The sequence below is a fragment of the Gossypium arboreum genome, chromosome 11, assembly GCF_025698485.1.
Source record: "Gossypium arboreum isolate Shixiya-1 chromosome 11, ASM2569848v2, whole genome shotgun sequence".
In the NCBI taxonomy this organism is placed as follows: domain Eukaryota; kingdom Viridiplantae; phylum Streptophyta; class Magnoliopsida; order Malvales; family Malvaceae; genus Gossypium; species Gossypium arboreum.
The window spans coordinates 103,081,703-103,107,218 of record NC_069080.1 but is presented as its reverse complement, the minus strand read 5'-3'; the positions used below and the strand labels follow the sequence as shown (position 1 = coordinate 103,107,218).

The window sequence follows — 25,516 nt, the reverse complement described above, 5'->3', positions numbered from 1 at the left end:
AGTTTAATTAATTTTCTTTTAAATTTAAAGATTTTTTGCATCTTAATCCTTTAACTAATTTCTTTTTTTTCCATAGAATTTTCCTTTATTGAGGTTATTAAGTACCATCATTGATTTTTTGGATTAGTAAAATTTGTATACTTTATAATTAGCACTTGAATAAAAAGTGGATTCAAATCTACCAAAAAAATAAAATTCAAAGGAACATATCCAAAGCCAAATCGTTTTTAAGTTGGTAATATTAGGATATGATTAGAGTTTTATAAAAAAAATTGGATCTAAAATCTTTCAAATATTGGGTTATTTTAAATGAAAATAGATGCTTTAACCCAAGTACAACACTTGGGGTAATTAGTGTAAACAATATTATGCTTTAAGCAATACTTTTGACCAAAAAAAAATTAGATACTTAAGTATAGTAGTTTGGGAGTCAATTTTGCATTTATGCATCTTATTTTATTTTTAATTTTTGAAATCCTTTTCTTAGAATAATGTAAAAGAAAATATTTACTTAAATATGTATATAGATAATTGTATCTCGATACTCATGAGTGTCAAGATCAATATAATATCAAATTCCACATAATTTTATGCTTTGACTGCGAGAAAAAATGTATGAAGACCTTGACACTTATATAGTATAAGATCAAAATAATCAATATTAATAGACACTTATGAGTATTTAGTATATGTAAGCCCAATCAATTCATTTAATATAAGAAACCTTGACATTAATAGATATTGATGTTTTCTCCTATAAATACCCCCATCCCATTCTCCTTCGTTTTCATTCAAAATTCTTTTCAAAAATCCTTAACACCCCCTCTCACCTAACAAATAAGCTTTATTTTTGCTTCTCCAAAAATTATCATTCTCTTTTGATTCTCAAGAGAAAAGTAGAGACTTTGACACACAAGTGGTAGTTAACATTGATAGAGTAGTTATCATCTATAGGCCCAATCACTTCAATTAATACAAAAGATCTCAACACTTAATAAATATCGGTATCCTCTTTAACTGAAAGACTCAAAAAGGAAAGAATAGAATAGTATTGAAGAAGAGAGTAACTATTCAATGTATTCAAAAGAAAGCAAGCTGCGTTAATATAAGACCACAACAACACATACAAACAAATGATAACAAAATGAAATCATCGGAGTGATAGCAGAAAGGAAAAATGAATAACCAATCACGGCTCATCACAACAGCATGACAATTTTTGGACTGATTTAGCTTTAGCGCAGTTGGGCTGGCTTGGCTTTAGCATTCTTTGAATCATCAGCATTTTGATTTTCTAAATATTGCTTGACAGAATAGACATGGATTTTATCTAGGACATTTTCAAACATTCCTGCTGTGAGAGGCTTTGTGAAAATATCAGCAATTTGTATTCAGAAAAATAGTGAAGCTCCACATTGGTTAAATACCAAGTGTGAGATGACTTCCAACCAAAAAAATAGTGAAGCTTCCCAAGGTCCTTAAGGAAAACTTAGTATTCACAATTCGTATCACCTGCTCTACATTCTCTTTAGAAGTTCCTGTCATAACAATATCATCAACATATACTAATAGAAAGATGCAACCAAATGCAGTTTTCTTGAAAAACAGGGAAGGATCAGCTCGAGAAATCTGAAACTGAAGTTGTTCGAGGAAAAACCCTCTTTTAACTTTTCAAACCACGCACGGGGAGCCTGCTTGAGACCATATAATGCTTTGTGTATTTTGCCCACCAAATGTTGACCATTATCTTCAAGAACCTCATGTATACATCTTCACAAAGATCTGCATTTAAAAAGGCATTATTCACGGCTACTTGTCTCAATTGCCACTTCTGAGAGACAGATAATGCAAAAATAGTCCGAACAGTATTGGCTTTAACCACAGGGCTGAAGGTTTCTTGGAAATCATAGTCGGCAGATTGAGAGTAGCCTTGTGTAACAAGATGTGTCGTGCCACAGTACCATCAGGATTCTTTTTAGCCTTGAAAAGTCATTTACAACCAACAAGTTTTCTGTCAGGTGGCGGCGGCACTAAAGACCAAGTTTGATTGCGCATCAATGCTTCAAGTTCATCATGCTTTCATAGAGGATATGCCATTGCCTCATGTATGGTAGTAGGTTCCTCTATACTGATTATGAATTATATGGAGAAGAAGTGGATAGCACAAACAGCCAAAAACTTAGAGAAAATGATAACTAGGCTTGTGACCAAAAAGCTTCTCAAAAGGAGATATTCCAGCTGAGGCTTTTGTAGGCAACAAATTGATAAGATAAATTGGAGAAGTAAAAACATCGCACCAATGAACCAGAGGAAGGGAGGCATGAGCAAGAAGAACAAGCCCCATTTCCACAATTTGTCGTTCAACTTGGGAAGTATGCGAACAAGACAATCGATGTTTAATGCCAAACTGTTGAAGAGGATGCAAGAAGCTACGAAACTCTGCACCTCCATCAGTTAATATTTGTTTGAACTTAAAACCCAATTGAAGCTCAACTTGTTTCTTAAAATTAAGTAAAACACTCATGGTCTTGAGAGTGTCTGGAGAAAAAGCATTAACAAAAGATATATAATATTGATGATCATATATAAAGAATGGCTGCTTTCTTTTTTCCCTTTAAACCATTCTCTTTCTGTTAAGTATTGAAGATAAAACTAGCTTTTAATATTCATTAATTTTAATTGTATTCTAATTTTTAACTCCATGTAGATTATGATAGGGAAAGTGGTCCATTTTAATAAGCTACACGTATCTGTCGGCTTTTAATAGTATAAAAGCTTCGGTTGTACCGAAATGAAAATTGGTATAATTTAAAAGCTAAATTGAATATAAAGTCTTAATCATTCATTTTCTCCCTGCTCAAACTGTAATCACGCAAGAAAATATGAGAAAACATTATTAATCTACGATTCAAATGACCACAAATGGATATAAAATATAAATAAGTTAAATATATATAATAAATGAGACAACTCTACATGTACGCTTTTCCAAATTTGACCCGTTTTAAAATCTAAAATTTAAATTTTATTTGATTTCTAATATTTTTTAATATAACAATGATTCGACTAATAAATCACAATTTCAATTTGAAGTTCAATTTTTAATAATTTTATACTATTTTATATTTACAATATAATATTATAATATTTAATTTTATATGTTATAAAATATATAAAAGCAATATAAATACATGAATTACTAAATTTATTCGAACCGAGCTGATTCATGATCATGATCACCGTTAATTATAATTATGGCAATTGAGTAAATGCCAACAATTACTAAAAAAAAATGAGAAAAGAAAATCAGCAAAGATATCATATCTAATTTTCTAGGAATAAGTTACAATAAATGTAGAAAGTTGAGTACCCCAATGAATCCGGAACCAAAATTATGAACTATCAAAGGCAAAAGTTAATGGCTGTCATCTGAATTATATTTGGCTTTTTATGTCAAAATTGGCTTTACTCTCAAATTCTTTCTGAACATACGATATATATATGTATAACATATCAAAATGTACTTACAAGGCCTATACCTAGCTCTTCAGCAAGCTCATCCCATACAGGAAGTAGGGTCAACACAACAAGGAAAACAGCGACCGTAACCGCTGTTTTCCTCCATGTTCCAACCTCGGTTACGTCGTTTAAGCAGGGTTTTTCAGGAGTCCTCTGAGTAGTTTTCATTAAAAATGAAGGTAATAAGAAATACGATTGTTAATTCTACTTTAATTTATTATAATGAACTTCCAATTGGCATACCTGACATATCAGCACATACAGACCCCAAGGAAGCGATAAAGGTCCTCCAATCTGCAAATAAGATGAAACAGATTAGCTTCACCATATCAAAGACAGGAGGAACTAGTAGGTGCATACCACTCCTAATCCAAGCAGTGTGTATGTTGTCAGACCAAACCCGACCAGTGCGCCCTTTCCATAAGCACCCTGAAAAACATGCAATTAAACTATCAAAAATCTTGTGGCAAGATACCATCAAAGCTAAAGAATGGGAATGACTTGAAGCTCTCTATCAGTATGAAGGTACCTGCACAGCCCGTCCACCATCAAGACACCCCACAGGAAGCATATTAAAAGCTGTCGTGGTTAAGCCACACCTGAAACGGTGGGTAACTTGTATTGTAAGAAAATCCAGACAAAGATTTTAGGTAAGCAGATATCCAGGAATTTAACCCTACCATCCTGCAATCACAAGTGGATGAATTGATACTGTAGCAGTATGCATTGCCCTGTACATTTAGAATGTGATGTCTGTTATATTCATTGCAAAAAATTGATCTCAATGACCTCACACATACAACTGTTAGAATTTATATTCATATAAGAGGGAATGTGGAAAACAACATTATTATCTCAGTTTCATCAAAGCCTTGCATAAACTCTGTTCAGTCAATAATAAAGCTGTTGAAGCAAAAGGACATACGCATAACCAAGGGTTGCTCTACTGATGAGTCCGAGAAGCAATGAACCCTGAAACAGCATGCTAGGAACCTGCACCAAATCCCCAGCTGCGTCCGGATTTGATGAAAGCAACAAACCAACAGCAAACATTGAAAAAGACAGTGCAGCACCAGCAAATGGGCCCGCCAGGGAAATGTCAACTTGGGTACTACGGTCAGGAAGAATAGATTTGAACTGCAGGAAGTGAGAGTTAAGGAAAGCTTTTAAAATATCATTAGAAAAGCAAAAGTATTTCAATTAGACATTCCTCATTCCTCGCATCAAGCAAATCAAACCAAGAAAACAGGTAAGCAGAAAATAATTGAAGAAAATATTACATCTAAGAAAACTTTTGACAGTAAAAAATATAAAATCCATGCTCTGCCAGAAAGGTTTACAATTTCAGGAAACAAAGACAAGGTCATTTTGACCCCAGGGGAAGAGGGAGGTAAGAGGTAGAGAAACAAGAGTGAAGTACATGCAGAAAGAGACTGGATCATCAAAAGATGGATCTCAAGACAATCTACTTAGCAAAAGAAAACATAATTACTACAATCTATCACTACTAATTATTTTAATCTAAATCTCTTTTCGAGTTAGAGGATGAGTTGGAACAACGAAGCTCTTGATCAAGTCTCAACATGGCTCATACTGACTTAAATATCCTATTTATAAAAGAAGGCAACAATCAGATCCTTGAAAAGGGCACCTTGGACAGAAATCATTAAAAGATAATCTGACATATTGAGTTGCCGCATAGAAATAGGACACACTCACCTGAGTAATTGCTCCAAAGCTTCCAAGAGTGATGTTTGGAATAAAGAAAGGAATGCTTAGTTTTACTTTCTTTGGAAAAGCAGCCAGAAAATGCCCAAGTTCCTGCAGGCAACAAAATTCATGACATAGCAAAGTCAAACATGAGCACATCAAAATACAAATTGATCTAGTTCAATGATGTTACTCATAAGCAGATGATTTTTTTTATAACTACACCAAAAACAAAACAGCTCAAACTGAAAAAAAAAAAGAAAAAAAAGAAAAGGGAAAGTGAAACATCATAAAACCATCAAAAAGCATGATATGCATACATGAAATAAAAGAACACCCAAAACACCATATGCCAGGGGCAATGCTGACTCTACAAATGGGTATAGTAGTTCCATATCTGGTGGATCAACTGCATTTGGATCTGTAAAGTATTTTACAACCTCTGGAGGAAGTCGGTTTATCTGTAAGAGATTGCACATTATCAATATATTCAGAAAGATAAAAATGGTAATGAGAAAAAAAATGAAGAAAACATAACTCCTACTATCTTCCTACTGATAAATGCAGCGATCTCAAAGTATTTCTACAAAAATGGAATACCTGAGATGCAATACCTAGCTCCACACTGGAGCCTATAGTCAGGAGGAACAGCAAAATAGCTATCACATACTGCCAAAGTGTAGTTGGTCCAGGTTCTGACACCTCTTTCCTCAGCAAACCGAAACTCACTCGTGGTCCACCACGCGGGTCTGGGGCTTCAGAATCAGGCTCCTCAACCATGAAAAGATTGTATTTATCACCCACGATCTCAGCCAGTTGAGTCTGGAGTTTGGCAAAAACATCTTCTCTCTTCCCTCTTAGATTTCCTAGAAATAGGATGCCCTCACCAAGGTCTCCAAATGGCTCTTCTTTAGTCACCCAAAATGTTGAATAGCCAAAAAGCTTGTCCTTAATTAGCTTTACATCAGCAGGATCAACTTTCTCAGGTCCAAGAAGCTCCATCAATTTAAAAGAATCAATTTGGAAATCATTGTAGACTGATCCAAGAGGAGCTATGTTTGGTGGCTGAAGAAAGGAAAACATCAATAGATTAGAATCCGATATGTCATTGCACTATTCTCACATTTTTCCCTCTCTGTACTCATCTTGCCAGTATTTACAAAATTTGGCAGCATTTATATAAAACTATGTTACTCAAGTATGAGTGTCGAATGAGAGTTTGTATTTGACAATAGGTATATATTTTTTTCTAAGTTTCTTCTACGTATTTGAAGGGTCCTTGGAGGATCATATCCCATTCCCAAATCTGAATATGTGTCGGACATGAGTGACAGATATATATATATATATATATATATATATATATATATGAAGACAGGCTTCAGTTGGTAGTCACTTATATTACCACTTGTTATTCACTATTTGATATTTGCTTCCTTAAAGTTGCTAAAACGCAAAATCATAATGGATTACAAATGAATAGATGATGAAAATGCAAAACCAAATATAACATAACTGTTCCAATAACAGTGAATTCGGGCATTTTATTTGCAATATAATATAATTTGATTCTTAATTCCTAGAGGAAAGAAAATGTAAATTGCTCTTATATTCAAAAGACAAGTAAAACTAAACATACAACCTTTTTCGTCTACTTTTCTCTTTCATGTATTCTAACAATTTTCTACAAAATTGCCAATTAAATTCAGAGAATAAAATCAATAAGAAATGCAAAGAAAAAGAATAGCAAAACGCTGTACCCTGGAGGAAAGGGACGGAGGCAGCTCATTACTGGTGCGTTTCTCCTGCACAGCCTTATCTTCGGGCGGCGACGCCGTCGTGACGGTGGATTCCGTGGATGAAGCAGTATTACTACTATCCTCCTTAATCTCTCCATCATTTTGGGTGTAATCAGCGTCATTATTACTATTATTAGTGCCGCTAAAACACCTAAATTTGAGAAACTTTTCTCGAGAAACTTCCTTGGAGATTAAATAACATAACTTGGTGTTCAATTTCCTGGACCCGAAGACTTGGACCCCAACTCTTTGGCGGAAAATTGAACTGGAACTGAACCTCAAGTTCACGGCGTTAAAACTAAAGCTGGTGAGAGTTCCCATCCAATCAAATAAAATTGAAAAATGAAAAAGGTTTGAATTATTTATTTCTTCTTGGTTTTGGGTGGGTTTTCTGAAACTGAGACAGTGAGAGCATAAAATTTTATCCTCTTCTTTGCGGGATATTCAAAAACAAATATCTTTTTCTTCTTCTTTTTTCTTCCATTTTTAATTAAAATTATATAAATATTTTTAATTTAGAATATAACATACAACACTAAAATTTCAAACTAACAACATATATGCAATATATACAAAACTATAATTAAAAAATATTTTATCTTAAACATTTATTCAAAAATTATTATTAGTGTAATTGTAAAAATTTTGTTTATTAATTAATTAAATATATATTCAATCCTTAATTTTAGTTATTTTATTTTAAAATTTCATATATAAAATAATAAAAAGACAAAAGGCCATCAACATGATTGTAATCATTTAATAAAAGGGTATATTAATCATTTTTAATCGAGTAGAACTAGGTGAGGGGTATAGATATTAAACTTTAAATCGTTCTAATTACATTTTTAAACAATTGATGTTATATCAATTAGGTTATTTCGTTACTAAAATCGTTAGTTTAACGGTTAAAAGACAAGACAGTTCTTATGTGACATAATTTAAAATGAAAAAATTAAGAAAAATGAACACTGTAAAAGCGAATGTTTTAAAAATATCAATTTTATGATTTTCGAAACTTTTACAGAAACTTTATCGTTCACTCTTTCTTTCTTTCTTTTTAGCTTTACTTTATTATTAGTTTTTTTTTACTTATGTGACAACATTCTATATTTTTAATTTTAAATTTATCTATGTAAAATTTGACGTGTCATTTAATGATTTTAATAATAAAGGATTTGATTGATATAACATATATAGTTTGTAGATGTAATTAGAATATTTTGAAGTTTGAGGACCAATTTAAAGTGAGATTCATAGTTTAGGGATGGTTGATGGAATTAACTCAAATTAAGAATACAAAACTTATTTTGATATAGCAAAGAGTTAATTGCACTAGATATTCCTAAACTATAGCCCTCATTTTAAATTAGTTCTCAAATTTCAAAATATTTTAATTACATTCCTAAAATATTGGTGTTATATCAATCAAGTCCTTCCATTATTATACATTAATTTAACCATTAAATAGTAAAATCTTATACATAGTTTTAAAATGAAAACTTAAAAGAAAAGTAAAATGTTACCGCATAAATTTTAAAATTAATAACTAAAAATAAAAGAGAGAAAGAGAGAGAAATTATGTCACGTAATATTTGATGTCTCATTTACCAAGAATAGTTTAGTGTAATAAAAGTTTTGAAAACATGAAAAGATCTTATTGATATAACAATAATAGTCGAGGATGTAACTAGAATTTTTAAAGTTTGAGAATTAATTTAGAATGAGAACCATAGTTTGGGGATGTTTAGTGCAAGTAACTCTATAATAAAATCGTATAAATTTAAGCTAAAATAAACCATAAGTCCCTATACTATTTATAAATTTGAAAATTATTTCCTATATTTTTATTTTTAAGAATTTAGTCACTTTACTTTTTCAGATTTCAAAATTTAAGTCAAATTATTAATACCGTTAAAATTATTTTATTAAATTCAGTTCATTACAATGCCATTGTTAAATTGCTAGCAAGTGAGGGTTTTTTTTTGAATTTCAAAATGTCAAGCCAAGAAATTTAACAAAAAATATGTTAATTGAATCTAAATATTGAAATTTGAGAACTAAAAAACTAAATTCCTGAAAAAAATAAAATAAAAAATTAAAAATCAAATTTATGAAGAATACAAAGAACTATAATAAATTTATAAAATTTATTATAAAGTAAAACTCTCTTTTTAAGTTAACGGAAATAGACCATGCCCGCCCCCTATATAATAGAGATAAAGAAGGGTGACATTAGAGGGGCTACCTCTAAATTGAAAATTTGTGTTTTAATCTCTAAGATATAATGATTTATTTGGCCCTTCAATTTTACAAAATAAAAAATAATTTAACTTTTTAGCTTTTAAACTTACATTATTTTTCAAATTATTTCAAAATAGATGGAAAAGTTAACTTTATTTATATGACATACATTTGAATTACCACATGGATGCCATGTCAGTAATTAATTAACTTTTATAATTTAAAAATTTTAAAAATATAAAAGTATTCTAACATTTTAATTTTTAAAAATTAATTAATTACTAATGTGACATACACATCAATGCCAAGTCAAGAAGTTAACAAATTTTAACATTTCTATTTATTTTGAGTGATTTGACAAATAAAAGAAAAATTAAATAAATGACTAAAATAAATTCTTTTATAAAATTAAAAGGGCCAAATAAATTATTATGCTTTTAGTTTAACATCCGTACATGGCTGGATATAAACTTATATTCTTTTGGGTCCATAAACTTTTCGGTAATGAGGAAACTTTAGAATAGGAGAATGAGTCCCTGAAGATGTGTTAATTAGGCATTTAGTTCTCTTAAAAAGGACAACGAGTGTGTTAATAAGTGTTGAATATGACTCCTATTTTCAGTCAAATTTGAAAAATAATCTTTCAGTTAAACTCTGTTTACCTGTTTCAATCAAACACTGATTAGTTTAGATTATTTTTTTATTATTTGATCTATGAATTTAGTTTATAAATAGGCTCTTTTACGACCTTAGATATTAGAACTCATAACACATTTAGATAATTTTGTGTTTACGTTTTGTGGGTTCTTTATTTTCGGGTTTTCGGGGTTTAGTTTTTATCTCCATCTTTTGTACTCTTCGTTCTTTTGTCATTATAATAAAATTATATTTGCCCGTGATTTTTTATCCTCTTTGAAGGGATTTTTCCACGTTAAATTTGTGTGTTCAATTTCTCAATTTATTCCGCTATTTTACTTGTTCGCTACTTAATCGGGTCAAAATACTAACAATAAGATCAAGATTCTCAAATTTCACAACCACCCATTCCCAAACCTTACAAAAATTTATGATGAACTACATTCCACAGCTTCTTCAATGTAGTGGCAATCATCCATGTTGCTTATTCATATTCTCTTTTGATGCATATGAATATTTTCACCCCTGGAATAGTGTTAAGATTCCAAATTAACTTTCACAGGGTTGCCTATGTGTTTCAATCTCTGGTCTTCCGCGAGAGTTGTTCATAAGCAAATTATAGCCAAACTTCACAATATTGATTTCAACATAACACAGAATAAAGAGAGTCATATAATGTAATATTAGTAGAAAAGACACCATAGTCTACGAATAACAGAAAATATTACAGATGCCAAAATTCGAATCCCATATTTGCAGAGGGTGGTAGCATGAACTAAGTTCCGGATTTCTGTTGTAAACACAGGTTTCTGTATTTCTCAGAAAACTAGTATAAACAAGTGCATTTGGTTCTGAAACTTTGTCAACTAATTAACTAAACGAGTCTTTAGATGGCCTGAAGAATGTAGCAGTTGCAGTATAAAATAAAATTTGCTGAGGCCTTGTTTGGTAGGGAAGGTAGAGAAGGAACATGACAGAAATTACTTTTAGTCCAACGGTTAACCGTTGGATTGAAAGATCTTTTCCGATGTTCCACTTTTCCATCTTTAGTGCCAAACAAACAAAGGGTTACCAGCCCCTACTGTCCTTCCTTCTCTTGTCATTGCCATATACTGCATAGAAGATTTTGTGTTTTCAGTTACTGATAGGTTATCATTGACACTCTTTAAAATCATTAAGACAAACAAGTTTAACAACCAGATAAGAAATCTATGTTTACTCAGACTTGGGTGCGTTGGTATGTGTTTACTTCAAGGTAAATGAAGAGTTGGAGCAACATAGGTGGAAGTACCTGAATGTTGTTATTAGCGGAAGGCAACACGAAGGTGTTGGGGTTCACAAGGAGAGATCGGAGATCCTTCACTGCTATGGGAATCTACTCGCCATGCATCTTGAACTTGAGCAGCAAATTGCAAGTTCCACAGCACATCCTCAATAGAAGGTCTCTCTGCAGGGTCCTTCACCAGGCATCTCACACAAATTTCCATCATTGTTTTCAATGACTGATCCGAACAAGATGTCCGAACTGTGGGATCTGCTACACGTCTTCTCGTTGCATCATCCGTTGCCATGATTGCTTCTAGCTGCTCAGGTTGAATCTTAGTGAATTAATGATTTGTATACATTGAGTTTCTTCGTATGTTCTAAGTTCATATCTTAAGTTCAAAGTTTCAGTTTGTCATGAGAAAATGGAAATGAGACTTTGAACTCACAATATGCTAGAGGAATCCAATGATTTACCTGGTTTTTAAGAACTTGAACTTGATTCCTGGATTTTGATGGCCTCCCAAGAATCATTTCGAGTAAAATCACTCCAAAATCATAAACATCGACCTTATCATCATACGTTACCCTGTCATGGAACAACAGCCAAATGCAACAATTTCAATGAAACATCGTATTTTAGATGCTCCCTTTATAAACCTGAGAGAATATCCATGCTACTTGGTTTCGGTGTGAATGTCAAACAAGGTCATTTGTCCTACGTGGGTATATTTAAATTTTTTACAAGATGTCCTTGTATTTGGATGGTCCCTAGAGGATCATATCCCCATACTCATGTCTATGTATTGCGACGAAATAAGGGTACTTCTCATGATAGTAAATATATTATAGTTTTTGTTTAAATTAGTTTTAGCTTTAAACAAATCATACACGGTTTAAAACAATCATGATGATATGTAATGAGAATCTAATGCACTGTTTTATGAACTAAACCCATTAATGAACATTTTTGTTGAGCAATATCAGTTTATATTGACTGTTTGTGTAATTTCGGTATCATCCAGAATATCATTCATTACAAACCTTGCACTAGTACTTGGATCCTTGGGTGGAGCAGAAGTTCCATGGCCTACCTGCAAAAACAAGTAGCAGTAAACACAATCACAGACAGGCGAATTTGAAGCAAAAAGTCCATAGAGAATGAAATTATTCTTCTGTGTTCATACCTTTCCTGCAATTTCGGCTAATAGGGGCAGGTTGTAACTGCTAATCTTTGCAACAAGGTTCTGGTCCATCAGAATATCAGTTATTTTCAGATGATTTGAGTACACACCAGGTACAATCCCTGTGTGCAAAAATTGGATGCCCTTTGCTATCCCAATCGCCGATGATATGCGCTGCGCCCATGTAAGTGAGCATCTGTCACGTCCTGCAAACCGGAATATCAGATATTACAAACAATCCAAACACATAGATAAAGTAAACATTAAGATCTTCCAAAATGGATGATAGGAAAATGAATGGTTTTTTTTAAACATGTTTCTATAACATTAAAGAGCTTGCATGTTGTTGGTCTTGATGAGCAAGAGTGAAACAAATTGAACAAAGCAGTCACTGATTGTCATAACCAAAGTAAATGAACTTTCCTCAACAGGATTTATGTGCTTGTTCATCCTAAAATACTCAGACTTGGGAAAGAGTGTCAGATACGGATATGTGCCCAACATGGGCATGTTCACTAGTTTCTAAGTTTTCCAATGTATTCGAAGGGTCTCGAAGGTTACGTCCCTGAATCCATGTCGGAGTCAAACGAAAATGTTGGACATGGATGCTTCAAGAGAAATAAAGAGTCGGAGCAACATAGCTCTAAGACATGGAGAAGAAGTGCAAATAGTGTGGCCTTGATATCTGTCCTGGAAAAAAATTAACATAGAGATTAATGATTACCAGATATCCAGCTCCTGAGAGTGCCATTTGGTACATATTCAAAGATCAAAAAAATTCTGCTGACACTTGAATCATCCAAGTAGCATTCAAAGCAATGGCCAAGAGCACTGACTAAATGGCGATGTCTCAATTTGGAAATGAGCTCTACATGGTGCATAAAGCTTTGAGTGCTACGGCTTTTCTTCATTTTCAGGCATCTAATGGCCACAAAGGAGCCATCTCTCAGCCTACCTCTATACATCTGAAATCATAAAATCATTGTGTTAGAACATTCTACAAAGGGAAATTTCCCATATTTTGGTTCTAGATAAAAAAAGAAGAAGCAGCAGCCCATATAAAGACTCAAAATGGGCACTAAAGAAATTAGTTGGTTTGAACAATATACATGAAAACACATTATTCAGATGCAAATTGTTGAAGCACAGGCTCACTTTCAATGTTTTAATAATGATAAGGCTATGGATCTCGAAATCCGACCACTGACTTAAACAAACTTCAACACCATAGTGGAGAATCATTCAACTTTTAATTAAGCTGAAGCTCTCATTAAACTTGCTGCAGGTCAAAAATATCAAGTATATGTTAACTACATTGCTTACCTGCCCTAGAGAACCTTCACCCATGAAAGCAGTTGTGTGGAAGTTGTTTGTAGCAACCTCAAGTTCTTCTAGTGAAAATGTTCTATAAGCTGGAAGTCCAAGTGCTCCCAGCTTCGTTGTTTGCGATATATACCCTTTCAAGTAGCCAAAGTCATAGTCAGATTACAAGTAATGAAAACTAGAGTCATTGTGCGTAACTAGAGAAATAGAGGTACAAGGGGGTCTTACTGGCATCAGATAGAAACTTTGATGAATACACAGTAGTTGCTTTCTCTGCAATCACTCTCGTAGTAGGTTTATTGATTGTCTTATCCGCATTTGACCTCCTAACAAACATGAAAATGAGACCAAGAAGTACCATTCCACCAACAATTCCTCCACTTATGGCCATGGCAAGAGCCACTTTAGAAGTTTTGGACTTCTTATGGTGAGGTAAGATTCCCACAGCTAAAGCTTCATTGTGACAGAAGGAAAATGGATGTTGGTTTTCGTTTTCAGTTGCCAGGCAATTTCGGGCATACAGGGAAACTCGGTCTTTAGAATCCAAGAGACAGGTAGGCAAGTGTCCAGTCAATAGATTTGAGGATAAATCTGCAAATTCCAGCTCCACATTGCAAGAAGTCTTTTCAAATAGCATGCCAGTGAGCTTGTTGTCTGCAATATTCAAGTAAGTAATGGAAGGTAGGGATAACAATGATGGAGGAAATGGCCCAACAAATCTATTGAATGACAAGTCCAGCCATTCAAGTTGGTAATATGAACTCAATTCAGAAGGAATGCCAGATCGAAACCTGTTCTTTCCCAATACAAGGCGAACCAACTTGTTGCCAAGTTGAGGAAACCGAGGTCCAAAAGCATTATCTTCTAGATCAAGCTCTTGAAGATTTGTCAACCTGATAAGATCAGGGACTTCCCCATAGAAGTGGTTATGTGAAAGTGCAAGAACTCGAAGATTCTCCAAACTGGTGAATGATTCTGGCAAAGAGCCATTGAACAAATTCTTTCTCAAACTAAGAACTGTCAAAACCGGTAACAAACCGAGCCACTCAGGTAACCGACCGGAGAACATGTTATCATCAAGTATGAGAGTTTGAAGGCTAGTGATAGATGAAAGCTCATCAGGGATGGTTCCATATAGCGAATTTGAAGTCATGTTAAGTATTTCCAATGAGGATAAATGCAAAATTTTACCAGGCAATGGTCCCCATAAACCAAGAGAAACTAATGTAAGAACTTTCAGTTCTGGTAGCTTAACAAGTGCTTTTACAAACGAATCCATGGAAAAGTTTTTAGGTAGCAATGGAGTTCCTTTACTACCAATTATATGCAGCTGAGTTATGCTTCCTTCATAGCACACCACGGTTACTTGGGATGTTGGTTCGGTATTGCAGAAGTCGATTGTGCTATTCCAGCCACTCAAGATATCAGGATAATTCAGAAGCGATCGAACTCGTAAAAGAGTTCGAGTCTGGGATGATTCTAGCTGCTCTGACTGATTGATTAAAAGTAAAATTATAGCAAGAACTAGAAATGCCTGATGCTTGAATCCTTCAGCCATTGGAAGCATATACAGCAGCAGCATTAGGTGAAACCCGGAACTGAACCAAGCAGCTTTTGAAGGACTAGAAACTGAGCATGAGTTGCAGAGATACCATCAAACTCAAAATAAGTAGCAATCTTGTCCAAATTATGCAGAAACACCAGAGAAGGGTGTTGCAGTTTGGCACTCTGAATAACTAAAGCTCACATTAATAAGATCAGATTAAGGAACCTCTGCAAAATAACCATGATCAGAAAAATTGAGAGAAGGAATAAACTCAAACAGATAGATAACTGAAACTTTAAAATTTAGCATAATACCATAATTTAAGTAGAGAATTCAAGACACAAATCCCATTGCTTATTGTTATAGTGTTCTTAGTACTATTAACTTATTTCAAAGATATATAGAACAGCTTATATCTTGAGACAGTAGATTGAACTGACCCCAGCTCAACTGGAATCCCCTGCAAAACAGCATTTATTTTTTCTTAAAAAACTCTTCAAATGGTAGATGGAGACAAATTTTGGACCATGAATTTTCTTGCTGGAGAGCACTTGAAGACTTTAAACTACTCAGATACAGACTTAAGAACTCAATAATTGAGACTTGAAAAAGAAGAAATTCCAAAACCAAAACAGGAAACTCTCTGAAAAGTAGTTTAAACCAGATTCAGATTATGGAGTCCCACTTGCATTCCACACTTTCCACCCACTTGAGTTTGTTTTTCATTTATTATAACTCTTTTCTAATCACCGTTGACAATAAAGGTAAAACCCCAGAAACGTTATCAAACCATTGATACACAATAAGTGATGGAGCTCTACATCCTACTTACCTGTGCTAGTTTTTGGGTTGATGATGCAAGCCAAGACAAGCAAGTGACACGGGTTCAAAAAAGAAACTAGTAAAATGCCATATGTAGCACAAGAAAGCTGACCTGTTAATCCCCACAAACCGACATTTTAGCCCAGTAACAAGTTTCTTTCTCGTCCTATTGCTTTGTCACTGTTGTTTCATTTATTTATTTCCTTAAAAAGGGTCTTAAAGAGAAGCTAGATTTGAAAAAAGTACAAAAAGAAAAAAAGCAAAAGCAAAAAGAAAAGAAAAGAAGAATTGGTGTAGAAGATAGATGAAGAGTGAAGAGTGAAGAGGCTTTATTTATTCCCCATACTTGAGAATCCCCAAGCAAAGAGGTTTTGACAGTGAAAGTGATGAGATATAGGAAAAAAAAAAGGAATGAAATGAAAAGGGAGATTGTGCAGTGTAAGCTTTCACTATCTGGGTATACTTTGAGTTGGGTGTGACCCCACAGCCATGTTTCGGTTACCTTTGCCGCCATTGTTGTCGTTGCCTTGGTGGTAGGGTTAGTCCCCACATGCATTTAAGTTCAATACACACCTTTTTCTCATACTGAAAATTTCAGTTTGTGGGTGGTGAGAAACCAGTTTCAGCTTTTGTAGTTTAAGTTACAATTTTTATCATCCCTAAGTACTAAACCAGGCTGGATGGAACTCAAGGAAGGCAACTTCTAAACTAAATATTATATTGTGATATTATCCAATTCCCAGTACATTTTATATATTTTCAAAATCGTTAAAATGTCTGCCTAGCAAAGTCACATGCACCAATCTCCGACTACCCCCAATTTAACTAATCCATATTTTATTACTTTTATAAAGTAAAAATTCAAGGTTTTCATAGTTAAAATGACGGTAGAATGGATGAAGCTATCGATTAATTTTTACTATTTATTTAAATAAATTATTAAAAATGCATACAAAATTGTGGAATGATTCAACTAATTCGTATCAATTTATAAATTTATTGATCTAATATCTCATTCTAAATAAATATATTGATTAATTACTGATTCAATTTAAACAACCATGCAAAAACTTATTTATAAAATTTTAAAAACTACAAGCATAATGGTATTTGAACATGATTTTCAACATCTTATTTATTTTAATTAAAACCTCATTTATTTTTTACATCAATTTTTTATAAATATATTTGTTACATGATATTTTTATTAATATCATGGGCGTACTATAATTTAGTATCTATAAATAGTTTAAGAAATGCATAACATTGCCTCTAGTGGTGTTCATGAATTAGACAACTCAGCTAACCCTATCATTAGTCAAGTTTGAGTTTATATTTTCAACTTTCGGACCAGTCAAGCTTGACCAATTTTACTAGTTAAAATAATAAAAGTATAAAAATAATTTTATATTAATATTTATATATTTTAGAATTAAATTTAATGATAAACTATCTTAGAATCCACCCAACTATTTAATTTTTTATTAGTATAAAGGTTAAATTGATTCATTTAATAATAAAATGACTAATTTGATCCAATCTTATTAAAAGAAATATTTGTCAAATGCTTTATAGAAAAATATAATTACTGTGGATTAAGCCTTAGCTCGATCGGCATGAAGATTGTTGCTAATGTAGGAGAACGTAAATTTGAGTGTACTGAAATGTATTATCTTCTTATTTATAAGTTGGAAAAAAAAAAGTAAAAACCTTCCATGAGATAATTAATATATATATATATATATATAAAAGAGGGGTAATTAGCAGCCGACCTTTTAGTAATGAATTATTTTTTGTACTTCAAACTTCTGGATCCCTATTTAAAGGCAAAATACCAATCTCAGAACAAAATAAAATAATTATTGAACTAAGAAATTTGGAATCTTTTTACTGTTTCATCACCCCAAAATACTATTGGGTAAAGGAAAATACATCTCTTTCTTCTATGTCCAATCTCATTTTCTATAGTGTTGGATGAAGACATCATCGCCTTACCTGTAACTTACAGGAAGAAAATATGAGTTTTACAAAAACTGGATGTGTAAAATTTTGTGATATATTCTAAGTTTAGATTTAAATATTCCTGGAAAAAACATTTCTTCTTCTTCTTCTTCTAATAATAATAATAATAATAATAATTTAATCTCACCATTAAACATAAATATTGATAGGGAGACGGAGAACATTAGTTTGTGTCTGAAATGAAATCTGGTTGTCAGAAATTTAATACTAAACTGAATCCTAGACCAGAAAATGGACACCTCTTTGCTTTTTGCCACTTGCAATTAGCATGTGAATTAAGCTCATCAAAAGATTCCGTTTAATTTCATTCTGATATTCATATATATATGTAGGAACACTAGGAAGAATACAAAACAATGTACCTTTGTAACATGGAAAGCACTTCAAAAAATGAGTTACTTGTTGAAACATGAGATTAGATGGATTATTAAAGATTGTAAATCTATGTAAGTTTTGGAGTTAAAAGTGGTTAGGCAAGGACCCACCTAAAGCCTTAATTGAGCCCTTCCCCCAGATAGCATGAAGCAAAAATGGGAAACCTTTTTGGTGATGCATTGAATTTAGAAGTTCCAAGTGAGTTAGTTGAGTAATTCCTAAGCACCCCATTGGCAATTGATATGAGTTCCAAAGACACCTTTTGTTAGAATGCTCTGCATCATGGACAATTTACACTAAAGACGAATTATATGATAGTTGGGAGTAGGCATAAATATGTTGAAAATGAGGTGTGGAGCCACTTATAGAAATTGAACATCCCTCCAAAATAAAACTCTTTTTACGAAAACTTTAATATAAAGCATGCATACAAGATTATTTCTTACGAGGGAATGTTTCATCTTACCCCTAACTTGCCTCTTATGTTTAGTGGGATAAAAAATAATTGAACATTTGTTTCTTTATTTCTTTGTTATTTCTTTGTGAACAAGAAATGATGGAATGTCATTGATCTTAGTGGCACAACTTTGCCATGACTAAGGGGGATTGGCTAAATTTGCTTTTGTCTAACTACACCTCTAATGTTGATACCAAAAACCTTGTCTTCCCTATAAAGTTATGTTCCTATATATTATTTTGGCGAATTTGGATTTTTCATAATAACGAGATTTTTGGGAACCAATTGTATAAGGCTATACTTGTCAAAGTGCAGTTGAAAAGATCTATGAATTTTAAACCCTCTCTAAGCCTCTCCCCAGTCTACTACCTTTCTCAACATATTGTAGTCTCTAAGCTCCATGCTCCATTTTAGGTAAAGATTAATACAGATGGAGCTTTTTTAGGTAACTCAAGAAAGGTAGGATCTGAAGTGGTCATTAGGGATTTAAAGTTCATTGAATTTTCCTCTGAGTTGCACGCTCAGTTGTAACTTGTAATACCCCATACCTGACTTGATCACCAGGTTTGAGCTACAGGATGCCACATTCGTCGTCGGAGCAACTATGGCTCAATTTACCCTTTTATATATGCTATTAACAATATCAGTAAAACCTAATATGATTTTCCATCATTTTCGGGTCTTATACGAGCTTATGAAAGTTCTATTTCTACTCGAGTTTCAATTAGGACCAAATTACAATATTTTAAACTCTCGGGTTGACGTCGCGGTTATAGGGGTTCTGTAACACCCCAAACCCGGCCCAGACATTATGGCCGGATCCGACATGCCACATCGAAGCGTTCAAAACATTTTATATTGTTGATCCAGAAAAACCTACTTAGTGTTTTAAAAGATAATTTCATTATAGGTTAAAGTGAATGGAAGCTGTGCACCAGGTAGGAAACCGGAAAATAGGAGGTGAGTCTATCGGACTACTTAAGTACCAAGCTCCCTTCGGATCCAATCCTAGACATGCACACCGCCATTGCCACACCTTAACGTCATGTATATTTCTAGGAAACCGATTTGATTAAGTCATTTTTAGGAAAAGTGATTAATTTTGGAAAATACTTTCATTGCGGAAGCTTTGCTTGTTGTCGTGTTATTTTGAAATCAATTGTTGTTGTTTTTTTTTTTTTTGAAAACGCACCCTAAAGCTATCCAATTTCAACAGTTAAAATAAGTAATACCTATCTTAGTAATACATATTAAAACCATCAAAAATAATTAAGTGGCATTATTACATTTAAAAACCCAAACCTCAACGTAAATAATAGGATGTCCAGTTCACCAGAAGAAAACCAAACTTTCAGAACGGGTGGCCACTCCGAATTCCCTCACAGCTCCAAGCCTACTATGGTTGGGGATTTCCTGCGTGGATGAAAATAAAAGGGGTGAGTTTGGGGAAACTCAGTGTGTAAGGAAAACCCATTCAAAGCCCAAGTCAGCTCAAGCCTGTTGGGCCTAAGCCCATTCAGGTAACAATGGTACTGGACCAGAGCCCTTTTCAGATTACAATAACCGGGCCTTAACCCCTTATTCAGATAAAGATGGCCCATAGGCCCATTTCAAAATACATGCAACATCAATAACATATGCAAGCCCATTTGGGGAGACTACTCAACCCACCAACCACTACACTCCACCCGTACCAGCCCTACACTCCATGTGGGGAAGAGCTCAACCCACCCAGCCCAACACTTCTACAGCTTGACCTTTGCTGCTCGATTATCGAAGAATTGAGGCAAAGCCTCCAAGACGTGGACAAGCCACTTTCAGACTTCCTCCGTCAATATCCCAATCCCATGCATCGATAATAACAACATGGCATGCAATAAATAACAACAAATCAAACATGCATTTAGGTCAATTTAACCCTAGGGTATTTCGGTAATTTATCTACTAGGGGTAAAAGCGTAAATTTTCCACTTTTAAAGGTATTTCAATAATTTATCTATTTTAGGGTTTTTCATGCATATTCCTACTTTTCACGTATTAACAGAATCACGATCGAGGGTTCTTACCGAATTGGGCCCGTTGGCCCATCATTCCAATTTTGGTCCATTAAGCCCAAAAATATCGAGGGCACAGAAATCATGCACTTTGTAGTCCAAATTTTGCAGCTTACCAAAAATATTAATCGATTTACCTCACGAGCATTCGACTTTTCGCAAATCTACAAAATACGGTTTTCGGTATTTCGACTTTTCGACTTTTGCCGATCCAGACTAAGAAAGAGGGTGTTAGTTACACACCTATTTGCGACGATATGCTGACGAGATCCACACACGAACCACCTACAATTGGATTACTAACACGTTAATCTAACTATTCAAATACAAAATACGTATTAACCCCTTACAATATTCGGCCAACCACACCTACAGGTCATAGTAAGCTTATAAGAAATCAATAAGCAACTCATTAACAAATTTTTGTCAATGTTTACCACATAATCATAATTTCACTGTAAGCTGTCTTCCTGAGCAACAGTCACTAAATCATTTATAACTGAAGCTACGAAACTCCAAATCAAGTGCCGTTAATTTTCCATGAAAATAGACTCATATATCTTCTATCCATAAAATTTTCAGAATTTTTTGTATGGCCAATCAATACCCGATTTTTCTTAAAGTTTCCCATGTTTCACTGTTTGACTAATCTGACCACTCTTCATTACGAATCAAATTTCTCATTGTACAGAATTCAAAATATGTTCTTGTTTATTTCATTTGAAACTAGACTCAATAAGCTTTAATTACATAATTTATTCAGCTTCTAATTCATCTCCCACAATTTATGGTGATTTTCCAAAGTCACGTTACTGCTGCTGTCCCAAGCAGATTTATTACCAAATTACTCTTTCACACCTAACTTGCATGCTTGTTATTTAAACATGTATATCACCAATCAATCATCACATATCTATGATTTTACTTAAGTATAATCTCCATTGCATCATTTTAAAGCACAACATGTTAGCTGATTTTTCCCCTTAGCATCTAAGGCACATGCATGTTCATTTGTTTGGCTCAACTTCACCTATCTTCCATTTTTCATCAAAAGAACATGAAACAACAACCATTTCCTTCATTTTAATTCATGACCAAATGCTTACAACACAACCAAAAACCAAAATATGCTTTAAGAGTTAAGGTAGAATCAAGAAGAACTCATGAACATCAAGATAGAAGCAAACTACCATGAACTTACCTTCAATTTTCTTCCCCAAGTGACCAAACATTCAAGAGCTTTCTCCTCTCCTTTCTCTTCTCTAACTTTCGGCTATGATGAACAAAGATGGACAAAACTTTGTTCTTTTCACCCCTTTTTCTTTTAATAAAATTTCATATTTCATCCATTTAATTCTTTAATACAAAAGACATGAAATACCCATCATGGAACATTTACCTAAACCATTATCATAGAACATTTACCTAACCCATTATCATGGAATATTTACCTAATCCATTATCATGGAACATTTACCTAACCCATTATTAATTTGTACCATGAATTATGGATATCAAGTGCTCATATTGTCTACAACAACATGATGGCTGGCCACTTCATGTAAAATGGGAGGTTTGTCATGCACATCCTCCTATTTTGCACTCCTATTTATTTGGCCACTTCAATTTAGCCTATAGCATTTTCAAACATTTTCACATAGGTCCTATTTCATAATTTCACCCCCTTTTTCTTATGGAACAAAAATTAACTAAAATTTCCGGGTTCTATCTTAAGCTTGGGCCTTCTAGAGGCCCATTAACATAATTAAACCTATGCCAACATTCACAGAATTCCCGAAAATTGGGGCGTTACAGGTTCCTTATCGCAATGCAACATACTGAGTTAGTCTCGTCGCAACGACAAGTTCTCGACATCACGACGTGACTGTCTGTTTGCAAATGATTCAAATTGTACCAATTCAAAATGGACTAACCAATTATCTAAGTTCAACATTAACCAATTCAAAATGACCTAACCAAATGTCCTCATATACTACCTTAAATGTTTCTTCCCAACCAATTCATCATATTGACCATTTAATTCAAGAACTAACCTTAACATACAAGTCCATTTCTATTATTTGAGTCATTTAACCAGATATGCTACATTCTATGCTCAATTCTTACAATTTATCAATAATTACACATATACATCATTTCAAAATGTCATTCAATACTGTGTTACCTATGAAAACTTCCTCATTTGTAACCATTTGACCAACTGACATCAATTATATCTCATTTAACATGATAAATCATATGCCTATTAAGACATTTCAATTTTCAACCATAAAAAAACATAACATTTACAATACCAATTTACCATATCAAGTTAACCCTTCCAACTTAAATATTAACCTAACCATATATGATATACAAAATTGACTCAAACCTAGGTACATGCCATATACTAAAACGAAAGGAACTATACAAATATTACTGAGTCGAGGTTCGTTGGCTGGATGTTGGAATCACTTTTCGAAACCTTGAAATATACTTGAACCTAACACTGAATAAACAAACTGTACGTTGAGTGATAATACTCAGTAATACTTTCATGATTCAAGATAGCATGACATTAACATAAGTAATTGATCATAATAAGTACAAACACAATATCTATCCAATTTATATCCTTACCATGCCAAGCAATGCCATTAGCAATAACATATAGAAGTCAAATCAATATATTCATCACTGTAATAGAATTTACCAATTCATTCCAATTATCAAATGTCAAACTTTATACCATTTAAATATTCCATAGCATTTATGAATTGACATATGTACATATAACATCAAGTCACCTAATTCCATGATCAATAAACATCATTTAACCATTTAGCATTCATATCCAAACATGAATTCAACATCTATACACACATGCCATATATATTAAGTCATCTCAATAGATTAAACATACATACACCTTATAAATAACGTCACTTGATACTAAAGTAATTTCATGCCACATGTAACACCCCTAACCCGTATTCTGTCGCCAAAAAGGGGTTACGAGGCATTACTAAACGAATGTACAGTTCAGAATATTTCATAGCAATTCAAGTCATAAGCACATATGTACTACTAGGGTAAATCATACGTTCAATACCGTTCGAGATTTAAATCGCATTAATGCTTGTAACTTAATTTAAATACACATACAAAACATATATCATATCAACATTTTCATTCTTTGACTAATAACCTTGTATTATATTATATATCTGTTAGGTACTGCAAAAACACCAGTTATATAACAATTGAACTAGGTTTTGTTACCACCTATTTAATTCATGTTGCGGTTTAATGCGTTAGTCCATGTAAAATTCATACATATATATATTAACTCAATGAATAACATGCATCCAATTATAAGTAATCCTTTTCATTTCAGAGTCTACTTGACTAACTTAATCTGTTTATTCATATATAATAATTTACAAATATCAAATGGATTTATACGACCAAGCACGTGTACTTATTAAACAATACATAAGCTCATATATTTGCACATATATAACATGCAAAAACTTAACTATCATAATGTCCGAAGTATATGTACCTTATACGCAAGTAAGTTATAAATAAAATTCAACTAAAACAATGTGGCCGAACATCACATGTACACATATTCTAGCATAAGTTTTGATAGTCATCAACTTACCGCAAACATAAGTCACAATTTGTTTACATGACAAACTCATGGCAACCCTAGCATGAACAATATCAATTATAGTCAAACGGCCGAACCACAAATACCTTACAAGCTATATAAATACTTAAATACACCTCCAAAATATTACAAGGATTTTAAACTACCATATCATAGGGCATATTTATCAAAAGACTCAAGCAATAATTTAACTCAAAATCGAATTCAAACCTAAAAATAAAGTCATCTCCATTACACAAAATACTTACCACAACACAAACCATCATCAAGCATAATCGCACATATCAAACCAAGAACATTGAACATCATAACTAAGCATACATAAAATCGAATCTAAACATATATATAATAAGCCATTTTCGCATGGCTTTTAATACATAACCAAAACCAACACTTCAAAACATATGTTCCAGCCTATACATACCATAATGCGAGTTTGATTATTTAAATACCAAAGCTATAAATACTGTGATGAGCTTGGCTGACAGTTCCCGAGCTTGTAGCTTGACTTCAAAATCTATAAAACAAAGAATCAAATACACGAGTAAGCTAACATAGCTTACTAAGTTTAAAACAAATAGACAATTTCAAGATTTAATCATTTCTTTCAAGCTAAGCCGAATGGTAGAAACAAAACCAATTTTAACTTCGAATTTACAAGTGAAATAAATGGTGGCCTATCCATGCATATTTCTACATAGCCGAATGCTATCACAACCACATTAACCGAATGTGGAATCAACTTCCTAGGTTATAACATCACTATGCAATTAAATACATATACATACTTATTCGCATGAACGCAAGAATTCAACTAACAATATCATGTACATTTGTATACAATGGTATTTTACTTTAACCAAATGTTATATAATCAAAATTAACA

The 25,516-nt window shown here is 33.1% G+C and overlaps 2 protein-coding genes and 1 long non-coding RNA gene across 6 annotated transcripts; all 3 read right to left on the bottom strand.

Moving 5' to 3' along the window:
- Window positions 1-3,306: 3,306 nt before the first annotated feature.
- LOC108470766 (probable zinc metalloprotease EGY1, chloroplastic) lies at window positions 3,307-7,500 on the bottom strand. Its single transcript, XM_017772212.2, has 10 exons — window positions 6,990-7,500; window positions 5,830-6,294; window positions 5,550-5,690; window positions 5,239-5,340; window positions 4,445-4,656; window positions 4,200-4,250; window positions 4,049-4,118; window positions 3,880-3,948; window positions 3,763-3,813; window positions 3,307-3,672 (listed from the first exon to the last, which is right to left on the bottom strand). Exons 1-10 carry the CDS (start codon window positions 7,347-7,349, stop codon window positions 3,514-3,516), a joined length of 1,680 nt encoding a protein of 559 aa, XP_017627701.1. The 5' UTR covers window positions 7,350-7,500; the 3' UTR covers window positions 3,307-3,513.
- Window positions 7,501-10,524: 3,024 nt separating this feature from the next.
- Window positions 10,525-16,858, bottom strand: LOC108473932 (probable inactive leucine-rich repeat receptor-like protein kinase At3g03770). 4 transcript variants are annotated; one of them, XM_017775760.2, is made up of 9 exons: window positions 16,057-16,858; window positions 13,907-15,451; window positions 13,679-13,812; window positions 13,080-13,320; window positions 12,359-12,561; window positions 12,216-12,265; window positions 11,649-11,760; window positions 11,200-11,491; window positions 10,525-11,020 (listed from the first exon to the last, which is right to left on the bottom strand). In XM_017775760.2, the coding sequence occupies exons 2-8, from the start codon at window positions 15,258-15,260 to the stop codon at window positions 11,213-11,215; spliced, it is 2,373 nt and encodes a 790-aa protein (XP_017631249.1). In that variant the 5' UTR covers window positions 15,261-15,451; window positions 16,057-16,858; the 3' UTR covers window positions 10,525-11,020; window positions 11,200-11,212. The 4 variants fall into 4 exon arrangements, with proteins under 4 accessions (XP_017631249.1, XP_017631251.1, XP_017631252.1 ...); XM_017775762.2 differs by having other exon boundaries at window positions 16,159-16,858; XM_017775763.2 differs by lacking the exon at window positions 16,057-16,858 and adding an exon at window positions 15,539-16,050.
- Window positions 16,859-20,122: 3,264 nt separating this feature from the next.
- On the bottom strand, window positions 20,123-21,247 carry LOC128283633 (uncharacterized). The gene is made up of 2 exons (XR_008274028.1): window positions 21,198-21,247; window positions 20,123-20,313 (listed from the first exon to the last, which is right to left on the bottom strand). It is a non-coding gene; the product is annotated as an uncharacterized LOC128283633 (long non-coding RNA).
- Window positions 21,248-25,516: the final 4,269 nt, after the last annotated feature.